This window comes from Orbicella faveolata, unplaced genomic scaffold (assembly GCF_042242905.1).
Source record: "Orbicella faveolata isolate gen_17 unplaced genomic scaffold, um_ofav_v1 contig_13, whole genome shotgun sequence".
Lineage (NCBI taxonomy): Eukaryota > Metazoa > Cnidaria > Anthozoa > Scleractinia > Merulinidae > Orbicella > Orbicella faveolata.
Genome location: NW_028301540.1, coordinates 11,143,391 through 11,168,586, shown reverse-complemented (window position 1 = coordinate 11,168,586; position 25,196 = coordinate 11,143,391). Strand labels below are relative to the sequence as shown.

At 39.9% G+C, this 25,196-nt stretch overlaps 1 protein-coding gene across 1 annotated transcript; it reads right to left on the bottom strand.

Moving 5' to 3' along the window:
* Nucleotides 1-3,475: 3,475 nt before the first annotated feature.
* LOC110062651 (protein white-like) lies at nt 3,476-25,189 on the bottom strand. Its single transcript, XM_089284633.1, has 19 exons — nt 23,773-25,189; nt 23,365-23,413; nt 21,778-21,964; nt 20,744-20,815; nt 20,555-20,653; nt 19,822-19,988; nt 19,616-19,687; nt 18,888-18,990; nt 18,647-18,712; nt 18,079-18,119; nt 15,123-15,228; nt 14,509-14,640; nt 13,495-13,587; nt 12,770-12,827; nt 11,591-11,668; nt 10,743-10,848; nt 8,593-8,693; nt 6,679-6,749; nt 3,476-4,177 (listed from the first exon to the last, which is right to left on the bottom strand). The coding sequence occupies exons 1-19, from the start codon at nt 24,068-24,070 to the stop codon at nt 4,076-4,078; spliced, it is 2,001 nt and encodes a 666-aa protein (XP_089140759.1). The 5' UTR covers nt 24,071-25,189; the 3' UTR covers nt 3,476-4,075.
* Between the last annotated feature and the right edge of the window lie 7 nt (nt 25,190-25,196).

The following is a 25,196-nucleotide window of genomic DNA, read 5'->3' as shown; positions in this document are numbered from 1 at the left end:
AGAAAGAACACTAAATAACTGAGAAATCTTTAAATGCGGCTTCAAAGAGATAACATACGATGCAGTCACTCAGTAGCATTCTCTTTCTAACTTAACGCTAAAGCAATCAAAGGAAACTATGAAGAAGTCGTGGATACATTGCTTACAAAATGAAGAGGTCTCCTTCGATCAGCTTCCATATGCTTGACCGGGTTTTGAAGATAGCAAGGTCATAAAAAAGTCAAAATGATTCTGCCCTGGAAGCACAATATATGCAGGATTTTGTTTGTTACAATTTAAACGTTTGTCCCACTCCGAAAACTTAAAACTTACCGTAGATAATTTTGTTTATATCCAGTTTTGTAACTGCGTTTCTTATTGTTTGCCACAAGAAAGTTTTGGCTGGATTCTATTGACTTAAAAGTTGTCCTACTTATGTTTCCAATTGTTTTGTTTTGTTTTGTTATGATGTATTCATAATTTTGCTGATATAGTGCCAGGCCGAGAGTGCTAGGAGGTTCGCTCATAGTTTCACTCATCAGATTCACTCACAAATTAACGCTCACTATCTAGCCAGCTGGAAGTTATAAACTCCCTTTGAGCTTAGAGGATTGACGAGCCAGTATCTCAGGAAGTTTAAAGACTTTTCGCAGTCAATATCTACACACAAAGTTAACCCTTAACTTGGGTAGGGACTTAACCAAGTTTGATACAAGGAGGCTCTGCCCCAAGGTCCAAATCTTTTCCCTTTTGTATAGTGTAAACATGGCTTGTGTTTGACATAATTGGACAGTAAATCTCTCTCGCAAAAAGTAGATCTACGCAGTCTCTTGGATGCTAATTTGTCTAATATCCTTCACTTAAATTTTAGGGCATATATACTCGATCTGAGTGATTGATACATTTCATATTATGCCCCATAACAATAGTCGTTTCTACGCTTCACGTACCTACGACAAAAAGACGGGCGAACGCGCGGCTAAGGTAGCCTGCAAACACGCTCCCGGCGAGCCCGAACGAAGCGTCCCGCCCCGATCGCGTCGCTCTCCGAATTCTTGAGTCTCGCGCTCGTCGAATTATTTTCCGTCCTCGCTGGAAGCCTGCTCACAGGCTCGGGTTATGGGTACTCCGCGTAACCCTTGATTCTTCCCTTCCCCCTCGTACGAAAGTGGGCTCTTTTAACCAACACCCAAAAGTCTCAGGAAAGCCGATGAAGTTACGGCTGGAAGCCTCATGGCAGGTAACTTTACCTGCCTTTCTTCTCTCAACACGTTTGCAGACCGCTGGCTACCCAGCATTTTGACAAGGCTCAATTAATACACGGCTTCCTGCCAACCTCTCAAGGGACTGAGAGACTACTTATACTACTTAATTTTATTTTGCTGTTACAAAGAGTGAAGTCCAGATGATTAATCAAGAAATAGTTTCGTTAACAAGATTCCTTCATGTCAACGTAAACGTCTAAAACCCATCGGCGTTCTCCTGGAGGTCTGGTAAAAAGGGTCAAGCCTATTCATTAATAATATGAGATAGGTCGTAACATTCTTGTGGCAAACCTTTGCTAGAGGTTATTTAGGAAGATTAGCTGGTTTGCTCAATAAATTTTCAGTTTTTCGGTAGGCGTAAGTTAGGTTGACATATCCAGAGATTTAAAGAGTAGGAGTTAGTTGGTGTAGAGTCGGCATTAAATCAAAGTCTCTCAGGTCGATGTCAATAAATGAAGCCTCTTTTGTTTCTGTCATCCCAATCCCATGATTTGCGTGTGCATACCTGCCTACCTCCTCCTCCTCCTTCTCCTCCTCCACCACCACCACCACCAATTATTAGCATCGCGTCACTTCAGTGCAATATAGCGTATTGCACCCCGTTACATTTTGAGCCTAAATATTCCATGTCCCATTAATTCCAATTGTATAACTTGACGATCTTCTTACTCGATATCCCGTTTTATCTGATCTAGATATCCTCTATAATTTTTCCCCCAAATATCCCGAATCCCGTTATTTTTTACCTAAGTTTCCCGTATCGCGAAAACCCCAAATAGGGCTTAGAGGCTGGCTTAACCTATAGAATATCCAGACTAGAATGGCGAGTAAGTTGTATTGTGAACAGTATATTAACTTCTTATAACTTGTCTATTTACAGCCAATGTAACGAGTACTACAAATTATTAAATTATTCTTTATTTTACATCCAACGCCCTATTTATTGATTACGTTCTTGATAAAGTTTTTGATAGATAGATAAATGATCCTTGCTCAGGTTTATTATTACGCTCATTGATAGGTTTTTCTGTTTACGAAATAGCAGGTTCTTTTTTACTAATTGAAAATATATGAGATTAAATTTGGAAATACAGTTAACAATAAAGATTAGCGAAAAAACTGAGCAACGACGTTTCGGTGTCATCCTGGCACCATTTTCAAGTTAAAAAATATTTGTGCGAAAAGTAAACTAATTTATACCAATGGTAGAGGTGCGAAATTGAATAAATTAAGATTAAGATAGCTGTTCAATGTTCATGTTCATTCCAATGAGGTGTCAAACACTGGTAATGAGTTCAGTGTCTGTTCAAAGCCTAAACAAATACTTTTGCGCGAATGGAGTCTGACTGTGTGTTAAGGCTCGGTTTCTTCTTGCGAATCCACAACATTTCGTGGATCAAGCAATCGAACTTTCCGTGACATTTCTTTAGGATCTTAAAGTTGTTAGTCAGGTCACCAACTGTATCAACTCGGTGTTCATTTTGAAGGTGTTTTCCGATGGCGGTAAATCGGTGTTCCTCAATGCGCTTGTAAAGATGACGGCTAGTGTAACCGACGTATTCTGCATCACACAGATCACATATATAGTTATAAACAACGCACTGTTGATTGATCAAAGGTGGTTTTGGCTCTTGTACTTTGAGATCATCGCCAATTTTACGGCTTCTGAACACCGGCTGTAGTTTGTGATCAAGTTTATTACTCAAGTCCGAGAGATGTTTCTTTACTATGTCCGCTGATTTCTGGTCTTTAAAAGGCAGGACAATGCGGTAGATATTCTCTGTTGGAGGCGTCGATCTTGTGTCTGGTGACATCACTGAATTAACGAAACGGGTGATGGTGGAGTTCACAAGAGAATCTGAGTACTTGAGGTTAGAAAAGATCAGTTTAAGGCGTTCGCATTCTGTTGAGAATAGTTCCCATGTTGAGGACAAGCGGTAAGCACGGTTTAACATGGTTTTAACTAAAGACTAACAACTTTAAGATCCTAAAGAAATGTCACGGAAAGTTCGATTGCTTGATCCACGAAATGTTGTGGATTCGCAAGAAGAAACCGAGCCTTAACACACAGTCAGACTCCATTCGCGCAAAAGTATTTGTTTAGGCTTTGAACAGACACTGAACTCATTACCAGTGTTTGACACCTCATTGGAATGAACATGAACATTGAACAGCTATCTTAATCTTAATTTATTCAATTTCGCACCTCTACCATTGGTATAAATTAGTTTACTTTTCGCACAAATATTTTTTAACTTGAAAATGGTGCCAGGATGACACCGAAACGTCGTTGCTCAGTTTTTTCGCTAATCTTTATTGTTAACTGAAAATATATGATTATGTGAAAATGCAAATCTATGGAATGGAGTCAATTTGCAACGGTAAATGTCTCTATACTCGCAAGACGAGTTTTTACAAAGTCGTTCACCTTCGGGCAAAGAAACCAGCCGAGACTAGCTTCTGCAATGACCGATCGTCTATATCCCAGGGGGGGGGGGGGAAAGTCCCATATAAAAAGGACGGGGCTGCTCGGCGGAAATTTTGGAAGAGCCCCTAAGAGGTACCAAGATCCTGCCTTGTGGGCGTGGCTGGAAAATGTGTTCACCCCTAAGAGGTACCAATTCTAAAACAACAATTAATCTCCTGTCATTGTTTTTTCGGTTCAATACCCTAAACGTTACTAGAGAAGCTCCCGAGTAGACGTTTTGAAGCTGAACACCCTAAGAGGTAGAAAAAGCGCCTTCGTAACCCCTAAAAGGTACGACGAGCACCCCCGTCCTCTATATAAGGGAGTTCCCCCGGGAGATGAATCCAAGGGAAAAAACTTATTTTTAAGGCCTTTTGTAACTAAACATTAAGAGAACCAGGAAAGCTATGATGCGAAATCCGACCGTCAAAGCCAGCAGACTGTAAATATCAATCAGTAGATTGCCCTGTCAAAAAAAGAAAACAATTTTATCAAAATATTAATCTTAGTCTTTTTACGTCCCTGATTTAAGGTGGCTTATTGCAGCTTTTCTGAGACTCAGTATCGCGCGCTACGATTGCCTGCCAGACATTAGCAATATATAGATTTAGGCCAGCCTAAAAGCGTAGCTCCTGGGCCGGGTTGCTCAGAGCCCGATTAAGCTAACCCAGGAAAAGGTAGAATTTTGATTATAATTCTGTTAACTTTCAATCCTGGGTTAGCGTTAACCGGCTTCCGAACAATCCTGCCCTGTTTTTGACAAGTTAACCTGACATGAACCCGCGATCCAATCGAAAATTAGCACTTGGTCAGCGGTCAACTTCAAAAAACACGTGACCTCGATGAGCCGTGAACTTGGGCCCACGATATGGTCACGTCATACTTGTCAGCGGATACCTTGTTTTGACAGGTGTCAATTGATCATAACATGGATGACCAATATTAAAGAAGTACACGGTAAACCAAGGCTGCATGTCTCTGTCAACCTATTATTTGGAGTATGGCCACAATGTTGCACGACTCCATCGATTTGCCGTCGCTGCCATCGTGCGTACGCGCCCACGGGCAATACCGCTAGCCATGATAACCATGAGAAACTCAACTCGTGGGTTTCCTCTTCTTTCCTATATGGTATGGGGCTCCGCTTGGCGGCCCATCGGGCCGCCGAAGCTCCGCTATTAATTGCGCGTGCAAAAATGACGCAAGTAACCTAAGAAGAAACGAAAACCACTCCAGCACTTGAAAGGCCATAAATTACTTCTGTATACGTGGCAATAGTTTCAACCTCCGTTCGAACATGTGTTTAAGCCTAGGGCCAAAAAATATGACAACAAAAAGCTCTATAACGAACCGGTAAAAGAGCTTTAAGTTACTCTTACTTTCTCGCACACGATACATGGCGTCACATAAAGGGCATGCGCAATTCAATTCTCGTCCAAGGTTGTAAAAGCTAGTTTTCGATCGAGGATTGCTCGAAAACCTACCGTACAACCCATGATGAAATTTTTCACAGTTGATTTGTAGGGGTGAATCACTCTTAGAGCCAAAATTAAAAAAAAAAATTCTGTAACAGATTTTGAGCTATTTTTTATATCACATTTTCTTAGTTTGCAAAATATCTGTCTTACAGATTTTTGTTTTACTTTGCATGAACGTTAAATCAGCGCCAATTTCTTAATCCTGAAATTTTGAGGTAGGGTTATACGGGTAGATTATTTAACCTGCTAGTACCCAGTCTCTCCTTGGGTACTCGGTCATTCATTTTGGCCATTTGTTGACGTTTAATTGTTCAAGTTTCACATAGAATGGTAAAAGACTTAGCAAACAGTAAATAGAAAAAGAAAAAACATCTTGGAACATTTTTGAAAAGAGTTAGAAATTGGGCTGTTATAATCTATAAAAAGTGTAGTAAGCCACCTTAAATATTTCATAATGAGATGAAGTTCCAACGAGTGGAAGACACTGAACTTCGCGTTTGGCTATTCTGTGAAAGTTATGTCGAGATGTATTTCCATTTTATGTTACTACTACGATGTGGGACTTGGAGCTGTGGATGAGAGTCTGGTGTGTAACCTTCAAATAAACGCTATTGTTATGTATGTTAGCCTAGGTAGCCTTGGTACTAGGGTGCCCTCTAACCTCGTTATGATGTATATAAGGAAGAATGACTTTCAGAATAAACGGTTATTTTGTTCTTGTGATACGTTGCTGTCTACTTGTTGAAACAGCTATAAAAGGAGCTCAGTCACGACCGTATTTTGAGTTATTTTGGCCGCGTACAGAATGACACTGTACCTTGAATTAAGGGAAACCTGACAATAGTAGTTCACTAAGATGGAAAAACACCACAGAGATAATAATAAACAATAAAGGAACAAGGATGGTTAAGGCTGAAAATAACTGAAACGGTTTACAAACGACGAACTTGAACCACGACATGACGAAGCTCCTTTAAGGACTACTTTTACAACGTACTACTCACTTTGCTTGATTCAAGAATTCAAGATGGCTTTACCACTAAAGTTTGTGGATAAATTCCTAGTATATAATTAGCCTAAGAAAGAGGTAATGTACGAATCTGAGATAAGCCAGTTATCAGAGCAGGATTTTGAGTCAGGATGTTGAGGTATAGTCATGCAATTTTTACATAATTCTACTGAAGAATTATGTAAACTGATTTAAATACGCGTTTCCTTCTTGGAAGTCAAACATCTCTCAGGGTCAGCCATGGGAAGTCAGAATGGCATACCAATATAACTGAAAATAAAAGCACATCAAACCCAAACTTTCCCCTCAAATTCGTGTGAAATACCAAAATATGGAAAAAACAAGGTATACTTTATACCCATAAAAGGCCCAATTCTGGCGTCAAAATACCGTATACACGATGTACAATCCCCCTGTGTACGGCATACCCAAGAACCCTGGCCGACCCTGATCTCTACAGTCGTGTCACTGTTCACCAACCTCTTTTAAGCCGCGGTTCTCGATAGCCTCCTGTCCATCATAAATGCACGGTGCACTGGAATTGGTACAAGCTGAAAACAAAAGAGAAGAAATTATAAACTACGTGCAAATCTTAATAAGCACTTAATGACCGGCCCCAAGGAAAACAAAGGAGACAAAACTCACTGTTTCCCGTGGGGCCGGTCACTAAGTGTTTTGTTATACTCCCAACTTAAAAATAGAAAAAAGAAATGCGAAAAAACTGCGAAAAGCGCGATTTCAAGGTGTACGACCTGATCACGAGCAAGTCGAAGGTTCAAATTGTTGTTTCCCTAGGGAGTTAGTGAGTTTTGTTCGTCCCCGGGAGTTGGTGAGTTTTGACCCATGGCACGTGACACGTTCTCTTCCAATCGGAAAACGTACTTGAGTTGGAAGGTATAACAACATTATTTGATTCCTGCCACAAAACAGTCGTTTACATGGACCTCGTTCCTACTGGTTATTTTCATTTTCTTTTAGACTTGCTTTTTTTTCAATACTTTGCAGTAGAAAAAGAAAATCGCCGATGACGGTGAAGTAAATCATTTCCCAGTGCGCAGACGGCCTCCAAATGTATACGCCACTTTATCATAAGTGTCAAATAAACAGCAAAATTGCAACCAAAATATTGCCACCGACCGGGCAGTAAAATCTCTGTAGTTTTTATTCTTCAGATTTTTTTGTATTCCTGCAGTGCCCCCTGTTCTCCAAGCTCCTGTGACTTTTTGTTTGCCTTAATAAAAAGCCCTTAACAGCCCCAAGTTTGGGTTTGTTTTCGTCATCTTCTGAAACTGGAAAAAATCTCGCCGAAGAGGCCAGTTCACTAAAAACACTGGGAAGCGAGTTCCCACGTCAAAGTTCGTGCAATCTGATTGGTCTGAGCCAAACATAAAAATATATTTGATTGGACAATTCAGACCATGAAGTCATATGATAACATTTCACTGACGTAAAATGATATCATACCATTTCAAGGCTATCATTTTTAGTCACAGTTTTACCCACATATAATATGTAACAAAGCAATGTACACAATGAAGAACTAATGACTAAAAGATTCAAAATTTCACCAGAAATAATGGCAATTCGGATTTCTTGAAATTCTGTCACCAAATCAAACTTTATGACTTGAAGTCCACGTCCATCTGCAATCGTGCCAATCATGCTGTTCTTCTCAAAAAATAGCCTCAGTCAACCTGGAGGGTGGGCGGGGGGGGGGGGGGGGAGGGTGGAGGTTATTCACTCAGTAGTGATCAAACCTTCATGGTGTGTATAGCGTCCAAACTTGTTTACTTTAGTGATAAACACGTAATTATCGTGACATCGCGTAACGCCAGAACGACACACGTCACACAATTCAAAATGTCCTCAATGTTGGATTTCAAGAATGTTCCAGAAAAAAGTCAGGACAACTCCAAAATTGGTTGACAAAATCCGAAAAAAGTATCAGAATACTAGAAATGTAAAGACTTTGGGATAAAATCGTTATGAAATCGAAATTCACACCAAAACTTGTAAAAGACCATATTTTGGTAAAGCCTCCTCTAAAAATATGTTTGCCATAGAAATGTCAATTTACGTGACCAAACATTTGACACACCAAAATGCTCCCTGATACATTTTAGGAAAAGTCATAGGATTTGACCCTTATAGCTTGATTATTGTTCAATCACAAAAAAAAAAAATGAAATGAGCGAAGGTAATTCGTTCCCCCATCCCAGCCCAAATAGGATTAATTTTTCTTCTCGAAGTTCTTAAAAAATCAAAGAACTTTCTAAATTTTCTTGTTACTGATGCTGCATGATATGATCTTCATTTAAACATATTTCACCGATCAAGACTATCGTCTTTACTCATATTGATACCAAAAATCAACAACAAAAACAAACAACATACTTATATTGCCATAGTTGTCCCATTGATTAATAACCAACGCTTCAAATCCGTAGTTAAACCAAGACAGGTATCTCAACCACGTCAACCACGCTGGAATACTCCTGAACGAAATAAAAAAAAATATAGGATAAAAAAGCGCTCAATCTGACAGACCTCGCAATTAAGTAAGTAAGGACGTTCGCGCGAAAATTTTCCTGTCGATGGAATTTTTTTGAGTTTTTACTGCTTTCAGATAATGAGTTACTTGTGTCAGAAATGCAAAAAAAGAAAAAAATGGGCGTCACCAACTTTGTTTCAGAGATAAAGCGTGAGGGAAACAACCCTGATTTTGAAAAATTCGTGCACGTAATTCAGCATGGTCTACAGGGGTTTATAGTTAAAAATAGCGAAGGTGAGTCAACGGAGGCAAACGATCTTAGTCATATTTTGTAGAAGTGGGTCTCTTGCGTAAATAATTCCAAACGTTAAACAACGTTTTCACCAAACTTAACTCTTCAAGAGACATTTAAAACCGTCGCAGAGATAAACGAAGAGCTGAAAAGAACGGAATTCGATGGTGTATTTTGCAAAAAATTCAAACTTCTAGTCGTTAGATTTTCTTCATTTTTTTCGCTTAACATAGACCATCGGTAGAGAAAATGATCCATCAAAAGAGAATTAGGGTTCACTGAACGTTCAAGATCGTTAAATCCAGGCAAGGCTATAGCAATGGCCATCTGCCGTATCACTGTTCATTTTATTACTTAGCGCGCGCTCTCGTACATGACGCGGCGTGTGAATTTGCGTGCGCAGTCCTTAAGGTGGCCCCCTATAGTTTTACGATCGCATGAGCGCTGAAGACGAAAGCTCAAGCAATCTGCGTGCGCTCGAAGGAAAACATCAGTGTTTTTCGATATTTTATGACGTCAGCATGAGCACAAAAAGCAAAATTGACAGTGAATTGTCTCGCGTTCCCTTAGGTGAAATTCGGTAAAATTTGGCAGATTGGTAGTAAATATTTTCCTTTATTCGGAGTTCGTTTTTCAGGGAAGTCTATAAGACCAGTTCTTTTGCAGCGGCAAAGACAAATTTTCAAAAATCGAAAAAAAACTGTCTGTACAAACCCTACTTTTTTCGTGTTTAAAATTCATATCCCGCAGAATGCGATGTGCTGTGAAAAATTTTGGAAGATTTCACCGAAGGAAATTCAAGAAAATCACAAGTAAAGCTATAAAAAAGGTAAAAAACACATTGTTTGGGCATTTATAATTCAAGACTAAAACCCAAAATTTTGACATAGATGATAGTAAAACACTACCTAATCTTGCTTATTACATGTAATACGTTTTAGAGGACTGGGTGTAAAAACGAATGCGAAAACAGCGTTCAAAACATAACACTTGCGCGCGCAACGCCATAAATGATTACCCTATGGAGCCACCTTACGTGGCAGATTTTTAACCATGTTCCCGGCCTGAATATGCGCAGTTCGGTTTTTATTTTGTATCAAGGAAGGAGAAACCCTCCCGAGAAGGACCCGCAACGGAACCTCCTTCTTCTTCCATTCGAAAACAAAAGATACAAAAAACTAAACCTGTGGGCTCAGCTTTCACAGAAACATTGGTAAAGCTTCCCTCTATCATTAGCCCCCGCGTTGAAGAACGTTTGTATTTGATATCTCTGGAGCATATGCACGCATCAAGAGGAGATCAATGCAAGAGTTACCTTGATCTTCTCATCCACGCATAAATTATTCCAATTTGAAAACTGGAACCTTTGAATTAGTCATGTTTGGAGAGTTATAATTGTATAGGACTTAAATTTCAAGGATATAACGTCACTTTCATATAAAAACGCAAACATTTTTGAACTGTAAAATTTCTTTCGTAGTAAGCCCTCCACTGCTCCGGAAAATGAGCCCATGGCTTTATATTTAATCATATTTTGTATCTAATTTTATATATTTATTTTTTGGACTTAACTCTCACGGAAAGATAGGTTAAGTCTCTTCTGATTATGAGCACTGCATTGAAGAACCTTTACATTTGATTTCGCTATTAAGGCATTGTCCTTGTAAACATGATGCACATTTTAAACCTTTGCCCCCCCCCCCCCCCTCACCACCACACCACGCCCTTTTAAAGCTCTTGCTAGCACTCGCAGCAACTCACGTGTTCTGGATAAAAAATCCGCCAATAATAAGCAGAGGCTGAATCATTGGCGCAGAGAGCGCGATCGAGACTGACTCCGTTGGTGACATCGCTGATATGACGTAAGCTGAAATAAAGAACACGATAATGGATTTGTTTACTGGCAGTAAGTGGTTTCTCTCAATTTTTCAAGAGTGACAAATTTAAAAAGTTTACTGCGTCATTTAATAAGAATAAGAATAAGAATACGAATAGGAATAATAGTAATAATAATAATAATAACTTTATTTAAGAGTCAAATGTATTTAGCACTATTAAATGCGCTAATTGGGGAATAAACAAATATTTCAAATATAACATTAACTATTGAGAATCCCAACTGGTTGGAGGCTGACCAGTTGGCTATTTACACAACGCGGTCGAGGAGTTGAACTCGGGGCTACCGAGAACAAATCCAGATGGCCCTAAACCACTCGGCCACGCCGCCTCTCCATCATTTCTTGCAATGATTCACCGACTAATCCTTTATCCAGTCGTAAGTCTGGTTTGGTCTAAAGTGACTATCGATTCCGAGCAGGGACAGTGGAATGTTGATGGAATAACTTGGTGTGCGTGTGTGTGTGTGTGTGTGTGTGTGTGTGTGTGTGTGTGTGCAGGAGGGAGGGGGGAGGGGGGAGGGGAAACGAGTCTGGAGATTGTACTGATTTTCTTGGCATTGAAAGATTCTGTATTTTCTTTGACTTGTAGCATAAATTCACTGATATTTTTGTGTCGTGCTTTTGAAATATAAACAAAGCCAATTTGCTTCTGGTAAAACTTTGCGGTTGTCAATCGAACATGTTACAATATAAAACAGCAAATAGACAAACCGTAAGAGATTGCTGTCATGCTGACTAAGGAAAGTATCCCACACGCAACGAGAAACCTAACAAATTCAGGTCGCAGTCCTAAAAAGAAGTAAAATAGAACCTCACATATTAAGACTACATGAAGCTGTTAGAATGGAGGATATCAACACTAGTCACTAATGACTTTCGCCCTCGTTGTGATATATTTCAATGTTCAAAGCTAAATCACTCCCTAAGTCTCGAATATGTCTCATTCACTGATTAAAAATGCAAAGTAAAGCTCCTTAAGTACACTCTCGATAAGCTTGCTGAGGAAATACGATTTACGTTATTGTTAAGATTATCTTGGATATCAAATGTAACGCTAAACGATTGTCACGCACTAATAATGCTTGTAACGCTCTAAATATTTCTAACAAAGTAAGTAACAACGTGTTGTACTGCAGGGAAAGAGCCTGGACTGGCTTTAACTATTTCTAACTTTTTCAATGCTTTAAGCCTTTCTACGTCGTGTGAAATACATCAGTCTAAGAACAATTTGCTGACTTATTTCAATGTTCTCGAAAGTTAAGGTTTCCACGACAACCATATTTTGACAGGCGTGTGCTTCCATATTTTCCTCTTTTTATCAACAAAATTTAGCTTCTTATGCAGCTTTTTTCACATTTTTAGAACTTTTTTAGTTTGTTTTTATTGATTTTGGATTACTTTTGAGTCCTTGTTTAGCGCTTTCTAACGTTGTAGAAAATAAAAATATAGCGGCTGTTTGGATAACATTAAGTGATTGCCAAATGACGAGATGTCTTCATTTCATGTTGCTTAATTACGTCAAAGAGATGGAATGCACCATGAAGCATCCAAGTTTCATTATCATTGCTCAAATGGTCTTGGAGTTAAAAAATAATTGGTGGGTGAATCCACCAAATTAATCCGCCCCTACCCGACCAGGACCAAATAAGGTAAGCTTGCTCCACAAAATTTTCTATGGTTTTCTCTGACCATGCAAGATGTGCACTTATGTGCACAAGTCATAAACTAGCTTCGGCGCAAACGGAGACACTCGTGACAACACAGAACGAGAGGGGGATCTTGCCACGATAAGATAGCAAAAGTAATTAGACCAGTGGTTTAGTCAAAAAATCATAATATAATATGACTTACGTAGTCACCGAGTACCTATCTTGTTCTTGTGCCACTTACCGACCATCCAGTAGGCAACAATAGCCAAAAATAGCGAACCAACAATAAATTGAGGCGCCTGAAATTGAAAAAGTAAACCACAAGTTACTTAAGGTTACACTGGAGATTTAAGAGGCAGCTGTAGTCACAGTGAGGTAAGTTATCGAGCGTATTTACTGCAAGGATCAGAGTAACAATTTAAACAACGGTTGAGGTTATGTTATGTCATTGTTGTCGTCGTCGTCATTCGTCCTTTAAGCGCCAAGTTCATCACCTATCTTGTTGGTGCCAAGTGTCACGTAGGGCATGAACAAAGTTCTTCCATTCTGGTTTCTCTCTCGTGCGATTTGTGTCTCCTTCCAAATCCTTGTTCATGCGTCCGTAACCAGCCCTTTTCTTGTGAAGGTTGGTGGTTAGACCTTTGTTTAACCCCCAACCTGGAGAACCAAGAACTGCTGTTTGTTTGGTCTCACACCCTTGACCAATCCGGCTGGTAGGCCTGCCAGGGGCTAAGCTTCTAAGATCATAAAAAATAAATCCAAGCTCCACCGCCACGTTAAAGTGATAGCCCGCGGTGAAGACTGTACCCTCACTAGCCACAGTAAAAGAACATGCTCGCTCACATAATCATGTTTAAATTCTCGTAGAAAGAACAATGTCTCACTCGGACTCAAATCCTCAGTTGCAAGATTCTGGTCTTACTGTGCCACTGAAACATAATTGTCCATATTTAACTAGATACATACCTCAGCGATGGTCTTGCTCAGGAAGTAAACATCTGTTCTATACATCCTATTGTGATGTTCTCGTAAAAACACAGAACGTTCAGATGGGAAGGTCTAACAATAAAAATAAACCGATACAATAAAAAGGTAAAGTCTGCATACGAGCCAAGTGGCCCACCAAGCCGGAGCTTATCCCGATTTCTGTAGCATAAAGCGACCAGGAGTCTGCCTCCCCTGGATGGGATGCTAGTGCAGGGATTAAGGTCGCCGGTACCTATTCATACCCATGGGTGGAGAGACGCACAGTGAGAGTAAGAGTCTTGCCCAAGAACACAACACAATGTCCCCGGCCAGGGCTCGAACCCGGACCCCTCGATCCGGAGACGAGCGCGCTAACCACGAGGCCACCGCGCCTCCCAAACCGATAAATGAATATTGGTAATCGTATGAATGCGATTGCAGTTACATGTACGGATTTACACCACGAGTGATATTTTAAATCCTCTCAGATTGTCTCTCGAACCTTTCATTCAATTACTCAAATACTCTATGACTGAGGAAAGTACGAAAGCCCCTATGTTAATAGGCCATTTTAGATATATTAAAATTCTAACTTGGCTCCAAGGCTTAGGAGAATAAATCAAAACAAATCGCATCAAGCCCTAAGGATGAGTGATGAATTTCTTTTGCCAGTTTATTTCTCCAAGCCTCGGAACCGAGTTAAAATTTTAACATATCGAGATTGGCCTATTTGTGGCGTAGTGCAAATTAAAAACTAACGATAAATTGGCTTAGTCTCAGCCAATCACATTGAAGTAATTGTCTCAGTACTAGTCATATGACAAATTTAATAATAAACAGACAAAGGAACAATCAAAGAAAGAAAGGACTTTAGACAAAGCTGCCGGCATACAGACGTACTATGAGGACAAGCCGACATATAGGTACAACACAAAATGTACCAAACACAAAGGAGGTAGACAGGCAGGAAGAAAGAAAATACTTAGAAAAATGGTGGGTTATTGCTACACTTACAAAAGTAACTGCCCCAATGTTGGCGAACGTACATGTAGTGATCATAAAGAAACAAACCCCATAGATGTTATAAACACCGTCTTGGTCGACCTTTGTCTGGAAGTAAACTACTCCCATGATAAGACCTATAAGCTTGAGCGAAATATCATAACATAGTTAGAGGTACAAAGAATGATTGTCTATAGAAAGCAATAGAATCTTTACAAAAACCCGTGACGTGACCATGTCAATCATATGTCAATCATACTGGACAATTTTAAGCTCTTCTCAGGAGTCTCTTATGTGACGATGCCAATCTTAACAACTGGATGCGTGAAGAAGCGCACACAAATATACTGTCAATTTGAGGCAATTTTGTAATGTTTAAGTGCAAGATTTTCATTACAGGTTTAAAATGTTTTAAAAAATTAATGAAGGATTTCTATGCTGGATTTTTGTTATTTTGGATTTCTATGCTGGCAGAGCTTGTAATCAAGCATCTTTTTCCATACAGTTTTTCTTAGTTTTCAAAACTTTAAAACAACCACACAAATTAATTACAGTATAGCATACCAATGACACCTACCAAAAGACTAATATTAAAATGGCAACTGAATTTTAATAGTGACACTCACTAAACACTGAAAGAGTCTAATTCTCAAAATAACAACATCTCGATTATTGGTGAGCCAGGATCTCCAGAGAACAGAACGGAATTGCCTGCACCAAGACGCTTTGTACCTAAAACAGCACCGCAAGCAAAAAAAAAACAACAACAACAACAAGTTGGGTTTAGTTAACTGTTTCGCGACGCTCAGGGTTCGTTTTAGTACAGTTCGGCGTCATATCAGGTTCGTTTGGTCTTGCCATGAGCATATTGGCTCGACTACGTCTTGCCAAGATGCAAATTATGACTCTACCATGTTCGCGTGCGATAAGGTATAATGTGAAATAAATTTAACTATCAGTAAAACTTGTCTAACTTGTTTCTGTACCAGTGGTGTTCTGCTTACTGCTGTTAAAATTGCGGATTTTTTCCTTGATTACAGAACATCGGAGAATTTCCTAAACAAATAAAACCTGTACTCATTTCTACAAAATCTAATATCTATTATATAATAACCCAAGTTATTCCCGCATTTTGATTGGTTCTCGCCTATGATCTATTAGAGGACAGACGCAAGATTGACGTCATCATTTCAAAGTTTTTCCATCTGTGTTTTAAAATGGCGGAAAGTTTTAAGAATTTAGATAATATTTTACATGACTGGGCTAAAGATAAGGTACAAGAAAGTCTTGTCCAGGCATTGAACAGATACCAGAAGCATAGTCTAGCAGCAAGAAGAAAGATAAAACCGTTTCTGTTTTAGAAAATGACTCGGAAAAAATACTCGAGCAGTCTCAGTCGGCAGTCGAGCGAGACTAAACCAAACACAAAATTCGTCTTGGTAAGCCGAGAACCACTGCTTTATCTCGAATTTAACAAACCCAATAAACAAAATGTTTATGAGATTAATTTATTTAAAACATTGAACTTTTCTCAGTCTGAAAATAATTGTTGACACAGTGATTGTCTGGAATGAAACATCAAAACCACTTCTTAAAATCAGTGAAAATAAACACATAACCTTGCTTTCCGATGCGAATGTTCCGGTCCGTTTCAGGGCACAGCAGCGAGCAAAGTATAGCTCACTACAGCTCACGGCCAACTGTATCGCAGCTAAAAGGTGTCTCCGACACTATTTCACACTGATTTGAGAATCATCAACCCCAGAGGACACACTCCAGGTTGACCGCAACCGCAAGTTTTTCAAGCGTAGTTTTTCAACTCCTGCAATATTCGAAGCAACATCCAAGCTTTTCGGCTCACAGGGCTGCTCTGATGACAAAACCTGACTTGACTTATCCAGCATTTTCTTTAAGATTTGTACATTTCGCAGTTCAATTCTGCTTTCGCTGTAAGATTTCATTCCACGAGAAGCGACGCTCTAGTCAAGTTTGATAGTGGCTTGATTTTCCTGGACCAATCAAAATTCTTTGCTACGCATAGCAACCAATGAGATTGCTTCAATTTGTATAGACAATAGATTACGTCAAATGGCTTTTTTCGTGTTCGCCAAAATGGGCAAAGGCCGGCTTTCGAGTTATGTTGAAAGATTTTGAAATAAACAAAGCTTTATCTGTAGTGGCTTGTTTCGTTAGTATATAAAACTTATCGCCTCGTGTGCCACTTTTTTGTTCTTACCACATTTTGACGTCATCTGCGATCTATTAGGGACCTTAAGATACGAGGACGGGAAGGCCAGGACGGCAACGGCAGTGGACGCGGGAAACTTTGGCGGGTCCCGTCGTGTCGCCAAAAACGAAATGCTTAAGACGCAAAGGACAGCGACGTCAATAATTCGAACCTCGCACAAGCTATTCACAGAAGCAATGATATCCATTAGACTATAAAATAGATGGTAGAAGTCTTATCCTATTAGGCTTAAACGATAGTGAACAGCGATGCTGAATTTCTCTTTCTTTACAATTAAGCGAAGCAAACATCTGTCAACATTTTAATAGAGAATCCAGAATTTCCGTATGAAAAAATATCAAGCGAACAATCTGATCGACCTGCTTCAAATGGCTTTTTACCACCAGAGCGTTTGAGAATTCTCTCGCCGAAGAATCCTGACTTTTGGTGAACGTTTCAATTTCCATCTGTAATTGTAACAAGCATTATAAAAATAAAACAAACGTTGCATCAAGTTCCAGGTAGTATAAAAAAAAACAACTAAAGATCAGTTTGAAAATGTGTAGTTTATTTGCTCGATAGATGCTCCATGGCATTCATTCTTACAACATTCTATCGACTGTACTTACACTGATGTATTCTCAATGCATACAGTTAGTATTGAGCTTGCACACTCGTGATAGCGTCTGAACAGTGACTGCAGAAACACAAACGAACAGACGAGGAATAGTTTTATTCACATTTTCGTATCTCAGCATAGTATTCTACACTACAATCACGAAAAATGTGAACCTTATTAACATTCCTATCAATATAACTGAAAATAAAGTCGATTGGAACAGTTATCGGGGCAAAACAAGTGCAAAATACTCACGTTTTCGATACGACGGGTAGTCGGGCGAAATGGCGTCCTCGACGAGATGAGGACGGCAGAGAGATGAGTCGAGATTTCTCGTGCGCATGCCCGGTTGGGTTAATTTACTTCCGGTAGCCGTCCTAGCTCGTCCCGTCCTGATATCTTAAGGTGCCTATTACTGAACAGACGCACGGCAACATGGAATCTATTTGTTAAGCTGATAAGCACATTTGGTTTTTACAGATCTATTGAACTTCAATAGAATTGTGCTTGAACACTAATGCAAATGCTGCAATCTGATTGGCTAAGTGATTGTACACTACCGTAGATCACAGAAGACGTCAAAATCTGGTGCGAACATCAGTGACACACTCGGCTATCGCCTCGTGTGCCACTGTTTTGTTCTTACCTCATTTTGACGTCATCTGTGGTCTATTACTGAACAGACGCACAGCAACATTGAAGCTATTTGTTAAGTACTACGACAAGAGATTCTTACGGTGAACGATACAGGGCGTTAGCATCATCCTTGAAGGAGTCCTAAGAGAATAAAATAACAAAACAACACACATTTGTATTTATTTTACCAATCTAATTGCAACATGTGCCCTTACTCTCATTTATATCTCTAGTTCATTTTTGTAATCTTTATCGATAACTAGGCCACTTCCGAGTTGGCTTTTGCCTCGGTGTCAAACCGAGTCTTCGTGTGAAACCATTCATATGGAAATGTGTTTCGCCTATGGGTTCATTTTCATGCAAATCAAACTCATTTTCATATGAAAGGTTTTGCACTAAGACTCGTTTTGAAACAGAGGCACAAGGTAGCTACAGTTGTATTTCTCACAATCGCCTGCTGTCATTATTTTCATTTAATTCTACTAATTATAAAAAGGTCGTAAATGATCATTTGAGCCACATCAGTAAATTTCTCAGCTTGACTCATTAAGACCGTGTGGCTGCATTGTGGTTGACCAATGTAGTTTTCGGAACTGATACCACCTGCGAAAAAATGTTACAGTGAAAACTTCCACCCCAGAAAGAATTTTTGTTTATATACATCTTACTTGTCTCTCCTTTGCCCCGGATTCGGTGACTTCTGATTCATGTGCGCTGTAAACATCACATATATTCTGAATGAAAACAGTTAAGTCTGAATAACATCATCGTGGTACCGTATGTATAAAACAAATAGGCAAAACTAGTGTAAACATCCTTGTTCTCGTGCTTCCGTTTACGCTTGTACAAAAGTGTTAACCACACTACGTACGTTACGAAACACATTAGATAAAACATTACGGAACTAACCTGGACCCTTTGGCGGCAGTCTTCCTCGTTACCAGGCACAATAGCCAATGTATGAACAAAGTGGTCAGCGGGATTAAAATTGTCAGGACAAGGGTAGCCCAAACTATTCATTTTTAAAGGAAGATTTGGTTAGAAAAATTTCATGGTAAAAATCCATAGGCCCGGAAAGAAGCATAAGCAGCGCATAAGCTTAAGAAACATACAGGAAATACGAAGACGTAGTAAGATGTTGATAATTATTAGCGCCTTTTGCTGGGACACTTTTCTTACAAAAGGAAACACTTAACAAAGTATCTTCAGTAATGCTTGTGGATAAGCCCCCTCAACGATTGGTAGGTAAACTGAATGGAACAAGCGTGTTGAAAAATTTGAAACTTTACAACTTTGAGACCATGAGCGATGTGCAGGAGTAAATTTTATGGAGAAATCGATCGAATATTTGGATAAAAAATTGTTGGATGACAAACCTTGCAGACTCAGCAACGTTTAACATTGCTATGTTGACTAGGTTGGAAAAGGAGCGCAGACAAAAGGAGTGGGTCAGCTGAGCCGAAGCTAGGGGTTTGGTACGAGAGGCCTGGTTGGAAAGCGAGAGTTGGAGCCTTATGTACATGTACCTCCTAGTCTGGCGCGGAGAGAACTAACTAACTAATGACTAAGTTTTGGCGTGACTGAGTTCCGCCACACCGTCCCACAATGTCAGCCAAAAAATACGTGTGCACACTTACCTGTCAAAATACTGGATGGCATCACTTCTGGAACCCATGTAAGCTGTCCTTCCTTCGGCTAACAACAGGATACTAGGTAGAGAAAACTCACTCTCTTTCATCGGCATAACTGACACTCGAACATATAAATATTTACGGTTAAGTAGAAGAAAAACAGCTTCGACACTTTGGGTATCTCATTTGATTTTTCTTCTCCAAGGTTTTACCTGTCAAACATGGCGTACACTTCAGACGAAGGCTGATGAATGGTGCAAATGATGGTCCTTCCTTGAGCTGCTAACTGTTGCAGTGCTGTAACTAAACTCTGAGCCATGAATGAGTCAAGACCAGATGTTGGTTCATCAGCAAACAACAATGGAGGATCTGTGATGACCTGATGAATAATGGAGAACGGAAAAGTTTTTACGTATGCACAATAGCATCTTCATGAAAAGCAGTTGTTTTTTTTTTTAATTTTTATTGTAAGTAGGCAGATAGGTAGATGGTCCAGTAACTTCGTTGACCGATGGAAAAACCGTGTATAAATAAAGTTATCTTATCTTTTCTAATCTTATTTTTGAGATGTAGCTCATACTATGGTATATTATAATCCATCAAATGTTTTCGCTCGCGCGTGATTGTTCTAAAGGCGTCACGTGACTGAATATGCACCAGCTAAAACTGGGGAATATCTGAGTGATATTCCCCAAGTTTCAAAACGGCGCGTGTTGCGAAAAATATTTGAAGGATAACAAACACAATAGCCTCTATTTGGCGTGAAAATCTGCTCGGATATTTTTTCTTGGACATTATCTGTTCCTCAAAGTTCACAGTTTTCCTCGAGCTACGTTCTCGGAAAATTGTTCGCTTCCCGGAACAGATGATAACTTCAGACAAATATCCGAGCATATTTTCGCGCCAAACGGAGGCTGTTGTTAATTTGTACAAACGTATTCTTACCTCAGAAGCAAATGACAGTCTCTTCTTTTCTCCTCCCGAGATGCCACGCAACCGTCCTGGTATTCCTATGTATGTGTCGGCGCACTTGGTCAGGCCAAGCTTTAAGAGAAATAAGATTCCCTTTGTGAGCCAATAACAGCAACAGAAACAAAACAACAACAGAAAATGTGGTTATTCCATGAACCATACCTGCAGTATTACCTCCTCGACACGAGCTATCCGCAGGTCATCAGGAACGTGTTTATCCATGCGCAAGAAAGCCTTAAAAAGTCCAAATCAAAAGTATTTATGGCACAAATAACACTGAAATAAAAACTTTATTGGTTAATTTGACCCAATTAAAAGATGTAAAATGCATGAAATTACTTTTAAATAATTTCCTTTGTAAATAATGGAAAGGAGTCAACTGCATACCACATGTTTAATAATGTAATTGTTAAGAACAGGGAAACCATTTGATTTACAGGCGGTCAAGTTAAAACAGTCGTACCATTTGAATTCTGACCGCAATTTCCAGAATTTCTGCGAAAATTCAAACAACCCAAGACTAAAGCAATTTCAACGCCGACGGCGCTACCAATATGCAAAACATAACGAACTATTAAAACGGTGAAACATATCATCTGCACTGATGCATATAAAGCGCGGGAAAACTTGTCTGACCCCGTCGGATCTTCGGATTCGGTAGGGTTTGGGTTTTTTCATCTGAATGGTCTAGAGGGCGACACAAGTTCTTTTTCAACCAATCATAGAGCTTAGTAAAAGAAACAAAGATAGTATTATATACATTCATTCATTCATGCCTCTTACCGGACCGTCAGACTAACCGAGTTTGAGGTCTGCACTGTAAGTTACGGATAGAGTTTCGTTTTCTGTTCGATTTATGGCCCAAGTGTGAAGCACGAGGGCCAACAATCGAAGCGGGCAAAATGAGGATCCGCAACTTACAGGTCGGACCGAGAAGACGAGGAGTAAGTCAGTATTTCTCTACTGTGTGTCTGAAGGGCTCGGGAAACCATTTCAAGTAATGAACGGTTGAGTTAGTTGAATTAGCCAATCAAAAGCCCCATTAGTAACTAAGACATATAATAGTGTCAGTTACTGCCGCATTCAGTAAGAACAAAATAGAGGGAGCACTGAAACACTGAGGGTAACTGAGAAATGGTATAGGTTTAACTGGCTTGCTCTCCATCATTCACCCTGCCCAAGACTTCTTCGCCCACCTGAAACACCAAGTGTTCCCGAACAGTGAGTGATCCAACAAAGAGATCTTCCTGTTGAATGTATGCAGAGATTGATGTGATCCCTGTTCCAATCGGATGATCGTTCACCTCTACAGTTCCTGTTACTTCCAATTTACTGATGTTACGATGAGCTAGTACATTCATCAGAGTGGTTTTACCAGCTCCGCTGCAGAGGGAAAAAAAAACGTCTAGTAGTTAAAGTATCTGTGGTGTTTCCAAAGTGGATTATGACCTCTTAACAGTACCGTACCACGTGCTGTAGTTCAACTTTATATCATAGCTGGATTTGGAAATAAATATAATGAAGATATGACGAAATATAAAGCAACAACCGTACCAACGTGAGAAAAAAAAACATGTCAAACACCACCACAACCAACAACAACAACGTCAAAAGCAACCACTGAAAAACGACAGCAGCAATAATAACAACTAAAGAGATGACAAGAAACAACATAAGCAACCATATGCATACATAATAACGACGACAACGATAAACACAACGTACTGAAGAAAAACAACAAAAATCATTATCATCACCAACAGCAGCAACAACCACTGCAACAACAACAACAACCACAGCAACGACAACAGAAACAACAAAAACAACAACAACAACAACAGCAAGAACATAACCATCTACAAGAAAACATCACACATAATTATTGGAGGAACACAGAGTCGGACCTCTCCACAGCGGCCACCTTTGGAACGGAGGAAAGAAATCGTTGGGGTGGGGTGGTAGGGTTGTAATATGACTTTTGTGGTTTTTCTTTTGCATGGGGATGACAACAGGTTAATCTTTGAAAAAATGCTTTTTGTAGCGTACAAATACATAACATAACAAAAAAGTATATATATAATAGTCATATTTACTCTTTGTAATGGTACCCAAATGATTTTATTTCGTTATTGTCCGGGTGCAGGTTGTTCAGACAATGGATGACATCATCGACTTATTAAGGGATTAGAGATTTATCCGGTAATAGCTATCGGCTGGATAGATCTATTCTTTGAATAACTGGGCCCGGGGGAACTCCCATATCAAAATGAGGGGGGTGCTCGTTGTACCTTCGGTTTTGGTACCTCTAAAGTGTTCAGCGTCATAAGTTCCACACCGGGAGCTTTTGCGGTACCCTTTAAGCAACCTCGTTCCCAGGGTCTCTCATCTTACCGCCCCCTGGAGCGAGCGAGGCGGTACCTCCAGGGGGCGGTAAGATGAGAGACCCTGGGAACGAGGTTGCCCAATAAGGTATTGAGCCGAAAAAATATGATAGGAAATAATGTGTTGTTTTAGAATTGGTATCTCTTGGGGGTAAAAAAAAAAATCAAGCCAAGCTTTTAGGGGCTCTTTTCAAAATTTCTGACGAGTACCCCCGTCCTTTTTAATTGAGAGTTCCCCCTGGGAACTGGGCCGAAAAGTTGCGGCGTTCAGACGTGTAGAATGTGAATGCTCGCCGGATTTTCGTTGACCAAAAATTAAGACCCGAAGTTCAATGCTTTCCCGTTTATATGAAGGTTAAATCAAATACGCGCAGCATGGGAAAATATAGCATCTGTTCTCACCTTGCTCCCATGACGGCTAACAAAGTTCCAGCTTCCACGCTTCCACTCACTACAGAAGAATTCAAAGTGATAGTATCAAATGTTTACAAGGGACATTCCGTGACATGTAGCGTTTATAACTAATTAAGCGGTTGTTGCGTTCTTTTGCTGACGAATTAATCTCGCGAATCAGAAATGGCAGTGATTACATCACACCGCAAGCTGACTATGAACGATCGGGATGTCAGTGTCTGCTTTTAGTGTTATTTGAAACAAAATCTCAAGTAAATCATCGCTATAGCTTTTGTCAAAGTTTGGACGGGTTATTTATCACTGAAAGAACAATGGCGCCTCTCTGCGTAACGGTTGAATAGACGTTTGGCTAGAAATCGGCACACTCAAGGATAACCACTCTAAAAATTCACATACCATTGACCAAGACGTGCTTTTTTGTCGGGGTTTGGTTTTCATCGGTACCAAAACACAATCTCTTAAAGAAGGATGGACCTGGCTGGTCGACAAATGCCTGGATGTTCTCCCAAGAAATTGATACTCTCTCCCTGGCGTCCTCAACGGCTGCGACATAGGCACCACCGCCTGTCCTTGCAGTGCTGTCGTCTGGGCTAATTGAAAGCCCACTGTCTATTGAACCACTAGGATCAAACGTGGAGTAACCCACTGCATCGCGACGATTTTTGCTGCGGACAAGTGAGGAACGTTCCCCCATAACTCAACTGGGAAAAATGATGACCCGTGTGAATTTTCCTGCTGGTCTGACCTAAGTCTTTCAGCGATTGTATTACAGACAGCGGTGGGCCGTTCGGTCACGCAAACCTAGGCCTGTTATTTACCGTACGCACGAAATGGCGAAATCACGTGGAAATTTCCCTACGGTTAGACTAAATAGCGCTACCATTGGCCTAAATGACGCTCAAGTTAGCCTTAATATCACTGACTCGATAGTGGTTAGCTCTCAATCTGTAATTCAGTGTAATTGTAAGGGCTAACCATTCGTCATTTCTTCACTTCGTGTTTTTTACACGCGGGCTGTTGCCTGCTATAAACAATTGTTGTTACCAGTTAAGTACAGCGAAGCCTATAAATCAAGTTACTGGCTTTTTTTTAATCTTTAAGTCCAAACACTGCGACCCATCTAGCCCAGTCATGAGGCTAGTTCAAACGATGACCGAGTGGTTGAGAGAGGCCTGGGCACTGGTAATTTTAATAACTTGGAAATTAAAAATATTGGCTCTCATCAAGTATCCAGGCAACTGATTCAAACCAAAATGTGCAAGATAGATTTTGAGCTATTTTTGAAATGGTAAAAATTTCAAATTTTCCTTCCTTGCGAAACTTGAGGTGCTTGAACGCTTCAACGGGAGGTAGAATGCAATGGCTGCACCCAAATCGAATCAGACGGTAGATCGTGCATCAAGTTGCAATGGAACGCTTTTGCGACTCACAAGCACAAACTGAGCTTCTAAAGAAACATTTGATTAGTACCCTTTTCAAATTATTAATAAAAACAACTTTCTTTTCTTTGTATGATTGCGTTATGTCCTTTATTTATCGATTATTTACTTCACAAAAGCAACGAGATGAAAGACCCATTCTAAAATTTTATACGGGAAACTGCCATTAGTGTAACCACAGTTTATATTGATACTGAGCTGACACTGAAAGGCTTCCTAAGCCTATAGACGGCTCCAACCCAGGGGTTCTCTTAAATGTATGGCGCGACTGGTGATAGAAACGATTTTTCACTAAAGGTCAAATAGGACATTAATATAGTTAATCAGTTATAATTTGACCTCTATGCAATTGTTTTGCTTCATTATCATATTATCGAGCGC